We start from the raw sequence: 12,481 nt of genomic DNA on the forward strand, positions 1-12,481 counted from the left end.
GTAAATTTTTTTTTTGTAGGGTTGATTTCAAATGAAAATTAAAAGATTAAATAGTACAGATTAACTAAAATAAAATAGTTTAGCAAAAGGAGTGTCATGAATCATGACAGATGTGCAAGGATTTCACACACACACACACACACACACACACACACATATATATATATATGTAATTATAATATAAATATATGGTAGACTGTAAAGTGCAGGAGAGGAAACATTTAATTTATTTTCTTCTGAATTTTGAGTTATTACAAGATGCAGGGAGGACATGGTGAAATGTAATTTAGCGCTTCTTTACATATGCGGAGTGGAATGCAAGTCACTTCCCGAAACGAACAGACCAGAGCGAGACGAACACTAATGTGGGCCTCACCAAAAATTAAAGATTCAATTTTTGATAACGAGTTAATCTATTTTTTGAGAAACAAGATGTCGGATTCGAAAAGAATGAATCGGAATCAAATTTTTTATACATATTTGAATGGCTAATGTTAAGAAATTAAAAATTGTGAAAGTCTGATGTTACGGCTAAAATAATGTAACACTGTAAAGTGAAATGACGTATTTTACAAAAATAAGGAATGAAATGACAGCAAAAGAGCTTTTAGTAGTGCTTTGAACAAAAGCAAAATTAGCCGTTTCAGTCCACCTCAATGCAGATCATTTCGGGCTTGTGGCAAAAGTAGTCCACATTGAGAATTACCATTCTTAACTTCAAATGTTTATACTCCATCAAAGGACAAAAGAAGAAAAATAAAGAGGGAGGGAGAGTAAGATCTCTTCTGGTGAAGCTCCCAGGTGTTTTTTGATTCAAACAAGGTGGTGTTCGCCACAAAAGTATAAAACCACAAAGAAGAAAAAGCAGAACGTTTCTTTCTTTTCGCCATTTTTGGTCCCACATTTTTGTATCTTTTTTTAGACCCAAGAAAAATCATATTTTTACAAGGAAACCACTGAGAAAAAAAGGATTAGAGTTTCTGGGTTTTGCAACTTTCAGTCAGCACTGAGTTTTGGGTTTTGTATGATCCCTTGAATCTGCCCTGTTTTGCGTGTTGAATGAGATCCAGGCTGAATGTGGTAAGAAGAAAGTTGTGTTCTTTTGGGCCTTCTGATCCTGAATATTTACCAGGAAGGATAAAGGCCAAAAGGGTTGGAGGAAAGTGCGTTTTTGGTCACAAGAGTCTGCAGAGAGTGAGTAATTTGCATAAAAAGAAGGATCCTTTTTTGGAACTTTTTCTGTGTTTCTCTCTTTTTGGTGGGTGGAAAATGAGATTGCAAGTTGAAGCGTAAAAATAGCAACAGAGGTACTTGGAATTATTCTCAGGTTTACTTAATTAGTCCATCTTATATTGCTTGTTGAAGTTGATATTTTCTCAATTTTTGGAAATTTGGAAGGGTTTTTTAGTGACCTTTTTGTAGTTCTTACAGTATGCGTTCACATTTATGATTACATAGTGTTTGAGTAGGGGAGTAATTCAGAATGGCGAAAAATGAACAAGAAATGCGATCGTTGGCCTTGATTCCAACATGGTCTGTTGCTACTGTGTTGACAATTTTGTTGGCTGCTTCTCTGCTTGTTGAGCGCGGAATCCATAGGCTAAGCTCTGTAAGTGATACTCTAGCAGTTTTCATGAACTTTGTTTTTCTTCCTTGTTTTTTAAGCTATTGGATACTTAAGTGGAATTAAGAAGATTAGTTGACATAAAATTTTCTATTGTGGCTTAATTCATGAATCAAACTTAGAACACATGCAACGTTAATTCAGATTTTGATTATACATATAATTGTTTCGTGTGTGTATGTTCTATTGGTTTCAGTGGCTGCGGAAAACTGATCGTAAGCCCTTGGTTGAAGCTGTGGAGAAAATGAAGGAAGGTATATGACCTAAAGTGCAGTTTTAACCTCCTGAACGATCTGAGAAATTCTTATTGATGTGTTTCTGGCAAAGGCATTTAACAAAATAATTTCATATTACACTTCTCACTTGTAAAATTTCACATTTTGTCCTGCTGCCTCCAGAGTTGATGTTACTTGGGTTTATCTCTCTCCTTTTGACGGCTACCTCAAGCATGATATCCAATATTTGCATTCCATCAAAGTTCTACGATAGCAGTTTAACACCATGCTCTCGGTATGAGATTAACGAAGAAACTGAAAATAATCCATCCCAAGAAAACCGTATTCCCTGCAAAGAGGTGCCTAACTTATCCATGTATAGTATAGCAATCAAACTAAAGTTCTGTTCTAAATTTCTAAGACCTTTTTCACTTCTATCAGTCTATGATGAGTTTTTTTTTTTTTTTTTTTCCTTTTTTCTGGCGCACTATATTTACTTGGTTCTTGGAAATTGTTGAATATGAGTTAAATGCTGAAGGAAATTATTTTGGACTTCTTCCTGTCTTTTCTCTCCTATTTACCACGAACTAGAAGTTATGTCTTAGCGGACAATCTTGGTTAAATGTAACACTGTTTGTTTGAACAGGGTTATGAACCAATTGTTTCTTATGAAGGCCTTGAGCAGTTGCATCGCTTCATCTTTATCATGGCAATAACACATATATCCTACAGCTGCTTAACGATGTTGCTGGCAATAGTGAAGGTTAGATTTTTTTTCATTTTTCTACTTGTTCTTCATCTTTTCCATCCAGACTGTATTAGGTACAGTGGTGAAACCTGCCAGTATCGGTAAACTGCTTTTCTTCTGGATAGTGGATAGTGTAGTTACTACTGAATACTGATAAACTGTCTAAAGAAGGGTGCATATGTTTTGGTGGCCAATTTGTGAAATTAAGAAAACATAGAAGGTGAAAGTGTCCATTTTCCCTGAGTAAGAACTTGTCTACTGATTTCTATTGAAAGAACTCAAAACAAAAGGGTAAACTTTTCTTTTTTACGTTAAAGGCAGAGAAAGAATTGCCAACTATTAGTTTTGCAAGAAGTTCAGTGAAACAAGGTCTATATTCTCTTAACTGCCATCAACGGTCAACCTATTTGTTCAGGAACTTGTATTATAACTACTATTCGTTCAGGCTTGCATTCGCCGCAAGCTTGTGGATCTAGAGTGTCGTATGTCAGGCATTGTGTTTATCTACAGTATGCACACACTTGCACATCTACATCAACCTTTTGCACACACTTGCACTTCTCTTAAACTTCTATCTGGTTGAAAGGAATTTCATTGGTCTTTAATATTACTTCTCTCTAGTGCATAATATGCTATATATGTGTTGAATTGATGATTGGGTATTTATTGAAACACAAGAAGAGAATAGAACGTTGAAATACTATTTTTGTTACGATTACTGTTTGACATTGTAATAATGTGATCAGATTCACAGCTGGAGAGTGTGGGAGGATGAGGCTCGAAAGGACCGACATCATTCATTGACTGGTAAGCTCTGACTTCGCATTGATAGAATTATTTATAGATCAGCTTATTGGTCCCCTTGTTAAGAAAGAGACAGAATATTTGAGTGCTTGAACTTTTATGATCCATATGGCGTGGATTTTTAAATTACCTATGAGATGATTGAAGATATACTCTGTAACAGAGATCACACGGCAGTTGACAATGCGAAGGCAGTCTAGCTTTGTAAATCCGTCAACTCCTGTTGTCAGGAATGACATTTTTATCTGGGTGGTAGGTGCATCTCTCTTTTCTTAAATACATTGGTAACTCCATTCTTTGTTGTTTTACATTCTTAATTTCTTACAGACGAAACCTTTTATGTTTGATAAGCATAACACGCCCACTTTGAGTTTCCAAGAAAAGAAAAATGAAAACCGATGGCTACTTTTCTTCCTTTTATATGATTATAATTTAGGTTTTTTTGTGTTTCTTGGCATCCGGAAGCAGCTGCTTCAATTCAAGGTCTTTTTATAGTTGATATGTTTTGTTGTACAGATATGTTTCTTCCGGCAATTCGGGCGTTCAGTGGTTTGTGCTGACTATTTAACACTCCGCAAGGGTTTCATCATGGTATCTAGTATTTTCATTCATCCGAAGAGTAGAACGAGTCTTCCTCATTTTGTTTTTCTTTTGTTTGTAAATTTCCCAGTTTAATGTTCACTGTTGGCCCTTAGTGATATGGTTTTCACTGTACGCCTTCAAACTTACTGTGATAAAAACTTGCATTGCATGTTTTATAACAGTTAACAATAATCATAAGACAAACACATAATGTTAAATGAATGAACAAGTAAGAGTGTTCTTACGATATAAGCGAATATGATTTTATGTTTATTTTTGTATCAATTCATGGCATGTGCCAGGAGCCATGGTGTCCAAAAGAATTTTATGTTGGTAATTTTTCATTTTTAGGCAGAATTTGTTTGTATGTTGTATGTAGAATACCGTAAAACTGGTTTCGTTTGCTATTGTTCTTTCATATTATATGTATGTTTAGGTAATCTAACACTGTTAGTATTTTGCTGGTACATACGAACATGCTAGGAATGCCAATTTTTAACCACCGTTCAGTAAATGTTTGCTCTTTTCTTCTCTTACTCATGCCAGAATCACAACCTTCCGCCAAAGTATGATTTTCACAGCTATATGATTCGGTCTACGGAAGAGGAATTCCAAAGGATTGTTGGTGTAAGGTAAGTTATAAGTTTCTTCTGTTATGAATGAATGTTATCATGACTGCAACTATTTATTGTTAATATTTGTTTATACGCGGTGGTGCTGTCTTGTTAGTTGGCATTTAATATTATGCAAATTGTGAAGTTATATTTTTTTCAATGGAATAACAATTTTGTTAGTTTAGATAGTTGCTGGAAGTCCTTATGGAAGGGATAACTTAATAGTGAATCCACACATGCTCCAAGGGCTGGTCTAGTGGTTGAACCAGACCACATCGCTTAATTTTTGAACGGAAAGAAAAAGGGACAATTGTGATGGAAGTGATAATTCAAATGGTGGTTGTTGCTTTATTATACCGACTGCTTCTTCTAGAAGCCAAAAGTCCTACATAAGGTTGTAACAATATAGTTCAAGGCGCTTCTTGCCTTCAGGTTTGTTGCAGATTGCTGAATAAATCAGTTAGAACAACCTTTGACACCTTAGGTTGTGAGAATTAATGTTGGTTAACAGCTTAATTGCGCAAGTGTTTTTTGTTGTGATTGCTACTTCTTTATGGAACTCAACGTGAAGAAAGATAAATATTGTCAAGAAAGAACTACCATTCAACCGTGGAAATAGTGGCGATCCGATACTAATAGAAAAGAATCTTCAAAGTCCATGTAAGGTATTTGATACTTCCAAACTATCCGTCAGCTCTCGTAGTACAGTTGCAATGTGTTAGGAATTATATTGGGTTTGGAGTTGGACAACTGTGTATCTGGTCAGGTGGAACAAGAAGAGAAATTTAGAACAATAACAACAATAATAACAAGAAGCGTTCAAGTCAAATTTTTACCTAATTCAAATTCTGCTGACCACAAACTTCTGTTATTGAATTTTGTTACTACTTACAGGTTTGGATAGTTGAATTCCACAGAGAACGAATAGCTAACTGAATTTTCTTAAATCTCTTGCAGTGCCACACTCTGGGGATTTGTTGTTGCTTTCATGCTGCTTAATGTAAAAGGTATGCATAGAACTCGAAAGGATTTACCTGTGGTCACCTTCAGTAGTAATTCTAGCTTGCGTGTTTCTTTACGGTGATACTCTTCTAACTGCCAGTTGGAGGATCATAAATTTGTAATATTATTATCGGTCTTGAAAACTCTAAAATGTGACTGTTTTCTGTGACCTATGGCAGGCTCTAATCTTTATTTCTGGATTGCAATCATTCCAATTGCGGTAAGTACAGATTTACTCATATCCTTTTCAGTTTTGGTTTGTCACATATTCACTCAAAAAATGATGTCAAAGATGCTAGCAAAAATTTGCATTGACAGACAGACACTTTTGAAGTTTGCATTTGAGATGTAATATCCACAGAGTGGAGCTACTATAGTAGTGAATTTTCCGACTTTGAACTTCTCTCTCAATCTGTTAGTCCTGTGCTTCTCGTCTTATGTAATTTAAATTGTATGTTCCTATGCAGCTAGTTCTTCTTGTGGGAATGAAGCTGCAGCATATTATTGCAACCCTAGCATTGGAGAATGCTGGTATAACTGGATCTCGTCGAGAAGCAAAGCTGAGGCCTCGGGATGATCTTTTCTGGTTCAAGAAGCCCGAACTTTTGTTGTCCTTGATCCATTTTTGTTTATTCCAGGTTTGCAATGGTGATCGTAACGCCAGTCGTTTCTTTTTTTATTGTATCATAATGTTCTTTAACAACCTGCACTCACAAATCAGAATTATAGAACTAATGTGCATGTGGTTTTTCGTTCTATCTCTTTTGATTTTGCAGAATGCATTTGAATTGGCTACATTCTTTTGGTTTTGGGTAATTCCTTTTCCATGATTAAATTTGTACTCACTGTAGAGTGTTGGAAGTTGAAAACAACTTGTTCAGTCATTTAAGGCCACTAAATTTCATGTTTATTTGATTACAGTGGCAGTTTGGGTATAATTCTTGCTTTATCCGAAAGCATTGGCTCGTGTATATGAGGCTGATTTTAGGGTATGCAAACAATTTGACTAGTTACGTGACTTACGTTAACCTACCATATCGAGTATGTTGTCAATCACGGGTTTTATATTACTGTAACCATTTTATAGGTTCGCCGGGCAGTTCTTGTGCAGCTACATCACCTTGCCACTGTATGCCTTGGTTACTCAGGTACAGCCAGATATACATATAATATACATACATGTCATTGATGAAACTCCAACTCAAGTATTTGTATTTCACGTTTATTTTCAGATGGGAACAAATTATAAGGCGGCAATAATTCCACAAAGGATAAGAGAAACAATTCATGGATGGGGAGAGGCAGCTAGAAGAAGAAGAAGGCTAGGCATATCCAACGATGGTTCAACCATACGCACAGAAACAAGCACATTAGTATCGCTTGAGGAAGATGATGATCAAACGCTCGATTGCCCTGCAGATGATGCTAATACGCATAATGGAATTGAAATGCAACCGGTTTCTAGTTCTCCGCCCAGTCCTTGCCCAGTTGATGACGAAACCCCAAGTACGCCAGCTACACCCCTTCTTCAAGCATCGGCTTCTATTTCTTCTTCATCGGTTTCATTGACTATTCAAACAGAAGGTATTCAAAGATCCGCATCAATGCCAGCTAGAAGGGAATGAAGCATTGCTCAGCAATGATGGTAACGAAAAATCGCATGACTAAGAATTTGGGATCCAATTGAATAAGAAAGTATTAGAAATGGGAATTGTGTATATTTTGCTTCCCTCCATATGTACTATGAAAAATACTTAAAAGGGCGTAGAGGTAATAGAATACTCGCAGGATGTAACAATGCGACACGATATTGCAGTAGTTAGAATGTAAATATTTGATGTAATAGCTATATATGAAATTTAGTGTCACTGACTAGTGATCAATGATGCGAGCTTGGGGTGATATTCGAATGTAACTTGACAATGAGACAACTTACTGGTGTTACTTATCAAGGTGATGAATGTACCGCAGGGGCAAGTTTTTGCCCGGTTTGATCAAATATCCTCGTCTTATACACGTCTTCTGTGATTATAAGTTGTAAATTCAATCAAGCATAACATGGTAGAGTGAGTATAGACTTCATTAGAATTGCACGAGTATTTTATTTTCTTAACCTTTTACTTTTACGTACAGACTTCATAAAGTTCTATAGTTATGTAGCTTTGCAGCATTTGGTGTGTTGGTTGATGTATCTGGTTGCATGGGTTCTCCTTGTCCACCCTGGCCTGCTCGGTGGAGGACACCATAAATGTTGCAGATATGGTACCAATACAGTGAGCTACCAGGGCAGCTACAGCCCGGCGCACCCGGGTAACTACATGCTTTGCAAACTTGGTACCAATCAATTGAGTGATCGGGGTCCGGCTTACTTGGGTAACTACAACCGTAACCTGGGAGAGGAATGTGAAAGTCCCCACCGTAATTGCTTCCGTAACCAGACCCTATGCCGACGCCAAAACCGGCCTCAAACCCGCCATCACCATGCCCAGTCCCAGTACCAACTCCTCGACCCTCCCCATATCCACTATCTCCAGAACCTAGCCCAATGCCAATACCAGTGCCAGCGCCTCTTCCACTACCTTCACCAATGCCTTTTCCATGCCCAACACCTTTGCCAGAGCCTCTGCCAACACCATAGCCCATTCCAATCCCTTCACCATCACTGCCTTCACCAATGCCTTTTCCATAGCCCTCTCCGAATCCTTTTCCATCTCCACCTTCACCAATGCCTTTTCCATAGCCCTCTTTGAATCCTTTCCCATGTCCACCTTCACCAATGCCTTTGCCATAGCCGTCTCTGAATCCTCTCCCATCTCTGCCTTCACCAATGCCTTTTCCGTAGCCCTCTCCAAATCCTTTCCCATCTCCACCTTCACCAATGCCTTTTCCGTAGCCCTCTCCAAATCCTTTCCCATCTCCACCTTCACCAATGCCTTTTCCGTAACCCTCTCCAAATCCTTTCCCATTTCCGCCTTCACCAATGCCTTTTCCATAGCCCTCTCCGAATCCTTCACCATCACCGCCTTCACCAATGCCTTTTCCGTAGCCTTCTCTAAAACCTTCCTCATCTCCACCTTCACCGATGCCTTTGCCATATCCTTCTCCGAATCCTTCTCTATCACCACCTTCACCAATGCCTTTTCCGGAGCCCTCTCCAAATCCTTTCCCATCTTCTCCTTCACCAATACCTTTTCCAGAGCCCACTCCGAATCCTTTCCCATCTCCACCTTCACCAATGCCTTTGCCATAGCCCTCTCCGAATCCTTCTCTATCACCGCCTTCACCAATGCCTTTTCCGTAGCCCTCTCCAAATCCTTTCCCATCTCCGTTTTCTCCAATGCCTTTGCCATAGCCCTCTCCGAATCCTTCTCTATCACCACCTTCACCAATGCCTTTTCCGTAACCCTCTCCAAATCCTTTCCCATCTCTACCTTCTCCAATGCCTTTTCCATTGCCCTCTCCAAATCCTTCACCATCACCGCCTTCACCAATACCCCTCCCAATGCCTACACCTTCCCCAGTTCCACTTCCAGTCCCAATGCCAATGCCAACGCCTTGGCCCATGGGTTTTTGCATTCTCATTTTCATTCCATGCCCACTTGGGTCCTCGAATTTGAGGACCCTATGGGCATTGCTCAAGCTGAGCAAGCAGACAAGTGCCAACAACCCAATGCTGCAGGAAGCCATCTTTTTCTGTATGTTTGCTTTGCTTTGCATGGTTATATGACTATTTATATATAGCGAACTTGTGCTCCGCATGAAAAAGTGCTTATGAAACATGGAAACTGGAAAAGCACCAAAAGCGCTTCTCCGAGGTTTGCTAGTTGTTTTAGAACTCTCTGGAGTCATGAAACTTTTGTGAGCAGACAGAGTACTGCCACAACAAATGGACCTCGTTTTCAGCTTCCCCGCCGGACAACCTCTTCTTTTGTAGGCAATTTCATTGATCACATCACACAATACAACTAGAATTGACAAACACGCGTGGCGTGTGTGTGTCGATAGTGGTGAAGTTTTCGTACGAGTGATGGTTGAACAAGGATTTAAACAGTGAACGGTTCAGAACAAGGGTTTTGGAGTGGCCAAAACAAATTAATAACTCCATATTAACTTGCTAATTGTGTTTCAGCGCTAGCTACTGACACTTTGTTATATAACTCTAGCTCTTGCAGAAATTGGAGGAACATTTCTTGCACTTGCAGCCCATGGTAACTTATTAGTTGAGAGATTCGAGTTACGCAACTAGATTACTATATTGCGTTACAAGAACGTAAACAGCCTCTACAAATGAACACTACCAAATAAGCATTTAAGGATGCAAAGTTAGTTGCCCACACATGCGTTAGCTGATATTGATTGTTGATGCATTTCGAGCCAGCGTGCCAGGATCAGCGCTGCGCATATACGAGTGACCACGGCTACTCGAATATAATGCCAGGATCGCAATAGAAAAGTCATTCTCGAATATATATTCCTGTGCAGAGAACAGTCTCTGCAACGACTTCTACATCAATATCCTCCAAAAACCAGAATCGTGATACTCTTGTCAACGGGGTAAACCCCTAAAACTTGATTCCGAATGGGAACAACAGACAACATTTTACATAATCCTCACAATGGCCAAAATGACAGATGCGAACTTGGGAAATCTAGAAAGCTCTAAGCTAGTTATTGCCTATAATTTATCAACAGTCAAACAACCTCACCGCTGCCTGACTCTGCCTCCATGGCTTTTAACTCTTCGGCCAGCGCTCGTTCCCTGTTCTTTAGTTGTCTGTCCACAGCAACCATATATAGGCCTAAAAAGAAGTGACAATCATCATCAGAAAAAATAACGAGGTGCCATGAAATTGAAACAAAGAAATTCACAAAATAAACAATTACACAAAACGTGGTGTTATCTATAGTACTAGTTGAGTTTTAACCAGTTTGAAACCCTGACCGGTTTAGCGGATACTTTATCTAATGTATATATAATTGGGTTTTAAACAATTAAATTGAATCAGTTAGTTTGGTTTGAATCATCTTAGTTCACAAATGAACGCAGAAGCGCACCATGCTCACTAAAATCACAACCATAAAGAAGAAGTGTTATGCGTGGCATGAATATTATTCGCGTGACAGTTTGTGAAACAAAAGTATTGTAAAACTAAAAGCAGACAAAGCATTTTCCTTACAAAAATTTGAGTCGGAAATCCAATATGCTATTTGAATGAAGAATCAAAACATGGAAAGGTCAAGAGCTCATACTGACAGCACTTCCAATTGCACACGCCCAGAGAATCCTCATGGACCATCGATCCCCGATAACTCCTCTGCCTCCCATACCTAGCTGCCAAACCCAATTAAAATGCTTTAGCAACAACAAATACTGGATACCGAAAAACCTCATTGCGGTTTAGCAACAACAAATACTGGATACTGAGAAACCTCGTTGCTTATCGAATAATCTAGTACAAGAATTTGAAATGCAAAGTTTCAACATTATCATACAATTTGAAGCTCAGCAACTAAAGAGGCCACAAGCTTAGCAACTATTCCTCACAAAATTTCATATGCTTGCTCACCGCTATAGACTACTGAGGATATGGTGGATCAGACAGCAGCTGATCCCAACCCAATCAGTAAAAACACATAATTCAGCTCAAATTTAGATCAAAAACAAAAAGTTTCTGTAATCTATCTCAGAAGTATGTTGCTCTCTATGTGTTTGTTGAAAAGCCTAGCAGAGATGTGTAATTCACCAAACACATAGCAGATATCAATCACTTGCAATTGGAAAAAAAAAAAAAAAAAAAAAAAAAAACCTAAAGGCATTGGGCATAGCATGCCAGAAACAAGTAAACAATTACCAAAATGGCATCAAAATTTCAAACACTAAAGCATAGAAATGCAGACAAAAAAAGATGCAGCATAAAAATGGAAGCTTACTGGTGTGGCGGAGAGACACCCAGCGTTTGGTGACGGAGATGGAGGAGAGAGCGGCGGAGGGAAGGAGAGAAATGGGAGAATTTTAACTGGTATGAGCCAAATGCCACATGCTCTTCAGAAACGATGCCACATGCTCTTCTGCTTTCTCCAATTTTCATTATTTTCTACTTTTTCAGAGGTGTATTCAATTGATAATGTTAAAAAATGGATTTATAAATCAATGGATTTTTATGGTGTTAAACTGATTTGTAGATATTTTTTGTAAAATTTTGATTCAATTCTCTCGAAATCTCATGAGAAGATGTAAGATTTCTGGATGCTCAAAATCTCTCAAATTCTCTCTAATTCCTTAACTTAAATTCTATAAATTCAAATTATGATTGAATACACTTGAAATGTTATAAATTTTTTAAAATTTTAATTGAATATATTCGGATTTTTAAGGATTTTGATAAACTATTTTAAAATCACGATTGAATATACATTGAATTCCAGAAAATTACTTAAAATCCTAATCGAATACCCCTAAATTTATTAAAAGAATTAAAATTTTCCAAAATCCCAATTTAATACACCCCTTCATTTCGCTTTCAATCAACCAAGGGTGAAGCCCATCTGAATTTGTAGACCAAAAACAAAGAATCTACAAACAAGCCGAAGTGTGTGTGTGGGTTTTTTTTTAATAAATTTATTTAGATATCTTCAAATGAAAAGTGAAAAAGTGAACGGTTTCAAATATGAAATTTACGTGGTGAAGATACATTATTTGAAATAAGTCATGAGAGATGTAAGTGTTTACCTTAAATATTTTCAACAACATTCCATTGCTCATTTATCAAAATGGATTGCAAGATTTTTTTTCAACAAGATATTAATAGAAACATGATGAGTATAAGGTGTCAAATAGCTACATTTTTTCAATGAATACATTTTTTACTTGGAGTGAAGCACACATAGTAGA

At 37.8% G+C, this 12,481-nt stretch overlaps 2 protein-coding genes across 9 annotated transcripts; one reads left to right on the forward strand and one right to left on the reverse strand.

The window, feature by feature from the left end:
- Positions 1 to 617: 617 nt before the first annotated feature.
- On the forward strand, positions 618 to 7,588 carry LOC137743602 (MLO-like protein 11). 5 transcript variants are annotated; one of them, XM_088680516.1, is made up of 16 exons: positions 618 to 1,307; positions 1,423 to 1,609; positions 1,821 to 1,878; positions 2,023 to 2,198; positions 2,486 to 2,602; positions 3,334 to 3,394; positions 3,555 to 3,643; positions 3,908 to 3,982; positions 4,520 to 4,605; positions 5,545 to 5,594; positions 5,769 to 5,809; positions 6,057 to 6,227; positions 6,366 to 6,401; positions 6,511 to 6,578; positions 6,677 to 6,737; positions 6,822 to 7,588. In XM_088680516.1, the coding sequence occupies exons 2-16, from the start codon at positions 1,484 to 1,486 to the stop codon at positions 7,212 to 7,214; spliced, it is 1,608 nt and encodes a 535-aa protein (XP_088536642.1). In that variant the 5' UTR covers positions 618 to 1,307; positions 1,423 to 1,483; the 3' UTR covers positions 7,215 to 7,588. The 5 variants fall into 5 exon arrangements, with proteins under 5 accessions (XP_088536642.1, XP_088536641.1, XP_088536645.1 ...); XM_088680515.1 differs by having other exon boundaries at positions 647 to 1,307; positions 1,432 to 1,609; XM_088680519.1 differs by having other exon boundaries at positions 693 to 1,307; positions 1,459 to 1,609.
- A 2,440-nt stretch (positions 7,589 to 10,028) lies between these two features.
- Positions 10,029 to 11,701, reverse strand: LOC137743734 (HrpN-interacting protein from malus protein). 4 transcript variants are annotated; one of them, XR_011069519.2, is made up of 3 exons: positions 11,521 to 11,701; positions 10,767 to 10,917; positions 10,029 to 10,388 (listed from the first exon to the last, which is right to left on the reverse strand). XR_011069519.2 is itself a non-coding variant. In XM_068483679.2 (3 exons), the coding sequence occupies exons 2-3, from the start codon at positions 10,913 to 10,915 to the stop codon at positions 10,282 to 10,284; spliced, it is 183 nt and encodes a 60-aa protein (XP_068339780.1). In that variant the 5' UTR covers positions 10,916 to 10,917; positions 11,521 to 11,701; the 3' UTR covers positions 10,029 to 10,281. The 4 variants fall into 4 exon arrangements, 2 of the variants coding, with proteins under 2 accessions (XP_068339780.1, XP_068339779.1); XR_011069518.2 differs by having other exon boundaries at positions 10,767 to 10,921; positions 11,521 to 11,700; XM_068483679.2 differs by having other exon boundaries at positions 10,840 to 10,917.
- Between the last annotated feature and the right edge of the window lie 780 nt (positions 11,702 to 12,481).

This window comes from Pyrus communis, chromosome 11 (genome assembly GCF_041283825.1).
Source record: "Pyrus communis isolate YQ-2024b chromosome 11, ASM4128382v1, whole genome shotgun sequence".
Classification (NCBI taxonomy): Eukaryota; Viridiplantae; Streptophyta; class Magnoliopsida; order Rosales; family Rosaceae; genus Pyrus; species Pyrus communis.

What these genes read in the sequence shown, in the direction of transcription:
- LOC137743734 (XM_068483679.2), bottom strand. Translation starts at nt 10,915, where the DNA reads ATGGGAGGCAGAGGAGTTATCGGGGATCGATGGTCCATGAGGATTCTC. An exon ending in TGCAATTGGAAGTGCTGTCA is followed by an intron (nt 10,389 to 10,839) that starts GTATGAGCTCTT and finishes ACTTCTTTTTAG; the next exon opens with GCCTATATATGGTTGCTGTG.
- LOC137743602 (XM_088680516.1), top strand. Translation starts at nt 1,484, where the DNA reads ATGGCGAAAAATGAACAAGAAATGCGATCGTTGGCCTTGATTCCAACA. An exon ending in TGTGGAGAAAATGAAGGAAG is followed by an intron (nt 1,879 to 2,022) that starts GTATATGACCTA and finishes TGCTGCCTCCAG; the next exon opens with AGTTGATGTTACTTGGGTTT. An exon ending in CAAAGGATTGTTGGTGTAAG is followed by an intron (nt 4,606 to 5,544) that starts GTAAGTTATAAG and finishes AATCTCTTGCAG; the next exon opens with TGCCACACTCTGGGGATTTG.